Genomic DNA, 6,000 nt, shown 5'->3' on the forward strand with positions numbered 1-6,000 from the left:
TTATCTTCATTACGGCCCTACCTCACTGGAATGGCAGCACTAAATTTGGAGGGTCTTTTTTTAGTCCTCTAGACTATCCAGAGAAAGTGTGTCTTTTGTAATATCACCTCAAAAAAGAGACCCACCACTCCTAAGCCTGAACGGGGAATAGGGCAAGGCAGCCTGCCAGACATGCTGTTTCTTCATTTAGGAATAATGCTCCTAGGAAAGGCCTTGGGAACTGACAGAGCAGGCTTCCTGTGCGCTATGGATCTGGACTATAAAAGCCGCATGTTAGCCGAGAGCCGCGGAGTAGGTAGAGGTAGCAGGCCTTTGGTTTGCTTGTCTTTTCTGGCAAATGTGATGAGACCCTACCTCTGACCCCAGAAAGCCTCGCCTTTGTAATGGTGGGGCTCATGAACAGTCAGCTGCCTTAGGTTTACATCATCTAAACATGACCCGTTGGTCAGCCTCTGCTCCAGCTGCTTCCAAGTGATGAGCAGTGAAAGTGGAAGCCGGCTCCAAACCTCTGGGCCCCACAACCACTCCATTCTACCATCAGGAAGGCAGATGTCACCATGGTCCCACTTTCCAATTTACACAGATGTGCAGGGGCTAAAGGGCTTGAGACCTCCAGACCTTTCACCCTCCACACCCTAGGTCTCCCATCCATGCTGTGCTTGCTGGTTCCCTAAACCTGGAGTGAAAGTAATATTGGTGAGAGGCTCATTTTCCACCCAGAGATCAAACCTTAAGGTGCTGGTCAAGGTCAATTTGCATATTTGGTAATATGCAAGGTACTTAATGATATGCAAAATACTTGCAATCTAATTTCTGTAAGTTAAAGCTGATTTGTCTGGCTTTGAACTCACAAAGAACAATACCGTTTACCATGTCCTTTAGAAGCAAGCAGTAAAAGGCAGGTCACAAAATAACCAGGCCCTTCAAGGGCAGGTGAGTTCTCCTGTCTAAATGCAAACTTTTACTCTGACTCACTCCTAAGGTGGTCTTGCCTCCAGTGGGTGACACATTGCTGAATCCAGATGACCATTTCCCTCAAAGCTTCGAACTACTTTTTCCCAGGCTTCAGAATACTTGCTTGTAACTGTTCCATGAGGTGACGCTCAGGTGAAATAGAAGAAAAACCTGGGCAAAACCATGGTCTAGCTCTGCTTGAATTCTTTGTCCTTGTAATCACCAAATAAGGCCTGGAAGAGCCCTTGAAAATTACGATCACTATTGGACCCAGTCCCAGGTGGGACCAACAGCCTGTAGTCCAGGAGAGGAGGGTTCACCCAATGAAATGAATTAGCTCGGCAAAGTGGCTCACCACCTAGCGCTTGATTAAAGTGAAATTGCTGATTGATATTCTGGTTCCCTGGATGAATTAATTCACCTCTCATGGAGAATAGTTTATTCTCGAGAAGCCATTTGCCCCTTTCCTTCCCTACCATCTTCTGGCTCTCAATCCTAGCTTCAAATTGGTCCAGTTCCCAGGCCACGCGCTTATGAGTTCATATTTCATGCTAAGAAAAGCAGGTAAAAGAAGCCCTGAGTTGGCAAGAACCCAGAGTCGATGGCAGTCTCACTGCTGGGGGGTTCCCCGCCTTCCTAACGAGCAGCGGGGCTGCCAAGTGAGTCTGCCTCTGGAGGGAAGAATGCTTTCCAGGGCAAAGCCGCTCTGCAGTCTTTGTTTGCTAAAGGACTTCATCAGAGTCCGAACGATGGCTTCTTCATCCTCTCTGTTGAGCCCACGCTTCATCAGAGCGCACGACAGTGACAGTGCGGTCAGTCCAGGGTTTCTCGCTTCAGCAGGGAAGGGAGCTCTTCAGCACCTCCTGTGCCCTGAAAGCTGTTTCGCCATGTCTCTGGCCTCTCCCATTAGAGGTTAGAAGTGTCCCTGCTGGTCACCACCATCCAAAATGTCTCTATTTGATCCCAAAGCTTCCACTGTCTAAATCTTCCCCTACTGAGGTCTCATGACCTTTGCTCCCCCTCAAAGTCGCTTGTCACACCAGCAAGGGTTTCAAGAATGCCAGCTAACTACATCATTGTAGTAGAAGTAATATTTCTTTTTGGACCAGAAACATTCCCAAATGTTTAGTCCACTCCCCCACTACGTACTTCCATATCTGTTAGAACACAGGCTCACACATTTTCCCAGTTCCCTTCTACACGGGACAGATAAGAAAGTGCTCCTTGTTCGGCCTCCCCTGAAGCAACTCACTTTCTGGCAATGCTGTTTGCCAGGAACTCTGTTTGCAGCTGTAAAACCTTTATTAAGCTTTGGGCTGGAGCAAGGGCCTGCAGTTAAGGGTGTTTGCTACTTTTTCAGAGGACCTGAGTTCAGGTCCCAGCACTCAAGTCAGGTACCTCACAACCACCTGTCACTCCAGCTTTGGCAAATCTAATGCCCTCCTCTAGTCTCTGAGGCACCCACATACACTCACGTAAACCCACACATCCATCCACACACACATACACACATCAACAGAAATAAAAATGAAACCTTTTCACTTAACTTTAAATTGTGTTTATATCCTCTGTTTAATGTAGGGAAACCACAGTTATCAACTACGGGTTTAACGGTGTTGTGATGTTCCTTCTCGTTCCAGGGTCACAACATCTTCGCTAATTTGTCCTCCAAGGACTACAGTGACCTCATGCAGCTCCTGAAGCAGTCAATACTAGCCACAGACCTCACACTGTACTTTGAGTAGGTATTGGCACCTCGTCTGTTTAGCAAACAGACACTAACACTCTGTCTTTAATGAAATTCTGGGTCCGTACTGAATGTTGTATATTATCCCAGCCTTGCTATCATAGTCTCCCTTATCTAAATGAAGTCCATTGTGACACCCCAAGGATTTGCAGCTACGGTGACAAGTCTAAAGTCTTTCTTATGGTCGGTGAGCCTCCTTGAGCTCTCATGACTCTGGGGCTAAGCGCTGGTCATGCCATTTCATGTGCTGCCGAGGACAGCTGTTTCCACGTGTTGTCTGTCTCTGCAATGACGATGATGGGCGTGGACAATATCCATGATGGAAGGATGACAAGAAACCTAAATCTGTGTTCCTTACCCCTCCCATCCCCAGTTTGTACTTTGAACAGCAGAGTCAGGCCCCATGTTCTACCAGAATTGTCCTGTCGGTGGTCACCAAAGACTACCGGTCTTTTCTAGCTTTCTTTACATAAACTCTTACTGAAGTCTCATTGCCAAGTTCTGCTCTACTCTCCCAGCACCCAGTACGTAAAAGTAACTTTTATTCACCTGTTTCATTTGTTGGCTCAGAGGCTTACTTCCTTCTTCTGCTAACCTAGGCCTAGTCCTGGAAGCTTCTAACCTCCATACAATCTACTCTAGGCCAAGAATGTTTTCAGCCTCTGAGGATTACTGCTTAATAAGCTCACCCTTTCTTGTTCTTTCTGAGCTCATCACTGACCGGTTCAACTCAGCTGTTCTACCTCAAACGCCTCTCCCAGCTGACTTATTCAATCTGGCTTTTCTCTCAGCCCCTGAGTTGCTCTGCTCGGCCTCAAATTAACTCAAGCAATCTATTCTAATCTTCTGGCTCCTTCTCATTCTCTGGCTTGTTCCATCTTAACCTGGGTTCTCTCTCTCCACAACCTGTCTATTACTGCCCTGTAAAACAAACAAACAAACAACAAAAATACCTGCCTCCTATGTCTCTCATTGCCCCTTAAATAGCTTCCCTTTCCTTTCTCATCTCATGAGAGTTGGCCATATCCTATTCTGTCAAGACTTTCTCTGATTTGTCACTGCTTCTGTCACTTTCAAACATGGGTGCTTTCTTCTACAAACTAACTTTACTGTCATTGTTTGGGATTAAAAGCATGCACCGCCATGTCTGGACCTATGCTTTTCTTTACCTAAAACTCAGATCTGCTTGCCTCTGTCTCCTGGATTAAAGATGTGTCTGTATTCCAGCTGGATCACTCAGACCTAGAAGGTCTTTGGATGTGCTGTCTTGCCAGCACAGCCATGTTCTGAATTAACATTCCTCTACACAGGTGCTTTCCTTACCCCAAATCCTCTGTGAGTTTCTAAGCCTTCTTCCTCTGAGTCCTGTCACCCATGCTCTGCTCTCTCTACTGAGATCCTCTTCATGACTCCACATCTTTGCTGCCCCACGAAGGTCTCCTCCAGTTGGGTGGGCCTGTGATGCTCCATTTTAACTCCCTGCATTGCAAACACACACACCCAACTTCCATCCACACGGTATTCACAGAAACTTTTTAGCTTGACTATCAAAAAACCTTCCTCATAGCTCCCTCTATACTTTTCATTTTTTAAAAAAGATTTTATTTTTAAATTATATGCATATATGGGGGGTGGGCATGAGTGTTGTGCCCACAAAGACCAGAAGAGAGTGTCAGATTCTCTGGACCTGGAGTTACAGGCAGTTGTGAGCCACCAGACATGGGTGCTGGAAACCTCACCCAGGTCTTCTGCCTGAACAGTGCACTTTGAACCACTGCGCCACCTCTCTGGCCCCACGTTTTTCTTTGCACTATTGTCTTCCATTTCTTCCCCTAGAGTATCTGTCTACACTGGTCATATCTGACTACATACTATCCTTTGAAACAGTGGTATGTCTTTTATACAAGAATCATATCGTCATTCCTTCATAGAATCCCATCCCACCCCTGCTTCATCATCGCCCTGAACTGTTTTTTTTGTCTTCTCTACCACTTTCTCTTTGAAGTCTTGCTGAACCTTCACAATGCATCGATTATAATTATATAATTATAATTAGGTCCAATGGTAGGAAATAAATAGGCAGCCTAAGTCCAAAGCAACAATTTCTCCATTATATAAACGAAGTTCAGAGACCCGAAGCCTGCTGGTGGCACAGGATCTACTGAAGGCCTCATGGGCCCAGGCTTCCTTTCTTTACTATTAATAGCATCAAGGTAGGTAGGGAAAGCAAGACTTTGCTCTGGATAGTCATGGAGCTCTATTAATAGTGGAGAGAGGATGTTGGTGTGGAAAGTGGGCAGATTATGCCACAGGCATTTATTACTGAATCTTGCTGTTAGATTATTCCATGGAACAGCGGATGGAGTAAAGGCTGTGAATGATATCAGCCAGAGTTTAAATTCCTTTCTGCCAGCCCCCATGACCAGGCAAGCCAGCTGGAAAAGCCAGAGAAATGAAAAGAGGAGTTCTGGGGAGAAGTGCAGGGTGGGAATAAGAAGCAGGTCTCAGATAAAGGAGTTTGATGGGATAGATCAAGACTGGATTTTCTCAAATGAAAGCCCAGAACCCAGTCACTCTGAACTTAAGGGGTCTATGAGCCACACACCCAAAGCTGTCAGCCTCAAAGTAATAATAAACAATTGAAGTGTGCCTATGTGTGTGTGTGGGTGTGTATGTGTCTGTGTTTACCCCTTAAATTTGGAAATATACTTAGGTACAGTTTTTATCCAAAACTCAAATTTAACTGGACTTTCTTTTATTTAGTGAATCATTTTCTCTCTCTCATACACACACATATCCAAATTATTCTTTAATTTCTGAATGTGACACACAAACAGGCAACCAAAAATCAGAGCGGTTTTATGTTCCTCTAATGAAAAACAGAGGCTAAGAAGAAAAAAAGTAATATAGAGAAAAGGCAGTTGTTAATATCCTCAAAGAAGTCAGAAGCTGTGTCCATTAAACAATAACAGCCTTCTTCCGGAAATAACATGAGGAAGCATGAAGAGGAGAGCTCTGAATAACACCATAATGATTAAAAGGAAAATACATGAAAGCCCTGGGAAGTTCAGTCGACAGAGTAGGGCAGCAGGGTGAAACTGTTTCTTGTGCCATTTAGAGCACTTAAACTTGTTAACCACATGGCCTATTTTCCATTTGACAAATACAAAAGGTTACACATGTGACAGGGAGATGGCTCAGCAGGTAAAGATACTTGCTGCTATAACTGACTGCCTGGGTTTGATCTCCAGAACACACACAGGCACACACACAGGCACACACACAGGCACACACACAGG

General features: G+C 45.1%; 1 protein-coding gene across 1 annotated transcript in view; it reads left to right on the forward strand.

The window, feature by feature from the left end:
- Nucleotides 1-6,000, forward strand: part of Pde11a (phosphodiesterase 11A) — a 287,680-nt gene that overhangs the window by 225,308 nt on the left and 56,372 nt on the right. The window contains exon 15 of the mRNA XM_055600598.1: nucleotides 2,595-2,695. Within this exon, the coding sequence (XP_055456573.1) occupies nucleotides 2,595-2,695 (101 nt within the window). The remainder of the gene's footprint in view (nucleotides 1-2,594; nucleotides 2,696-6,000) is intronic.

This window comes from Psammomys obesus, unplaced genomic scaffold (assembly GCF_907164565.1).
Source record: "Psammomys obesus unplaced genomic scaffold, mPsaObe1.curated_primary_1811, whole genome shotgun sequence".
Lineage (NCBI taxonomy): Eukaryota > Metazoa > Chordata > Mammalia > Rodentia > Muridae > Psammomys > Psammomys obesus.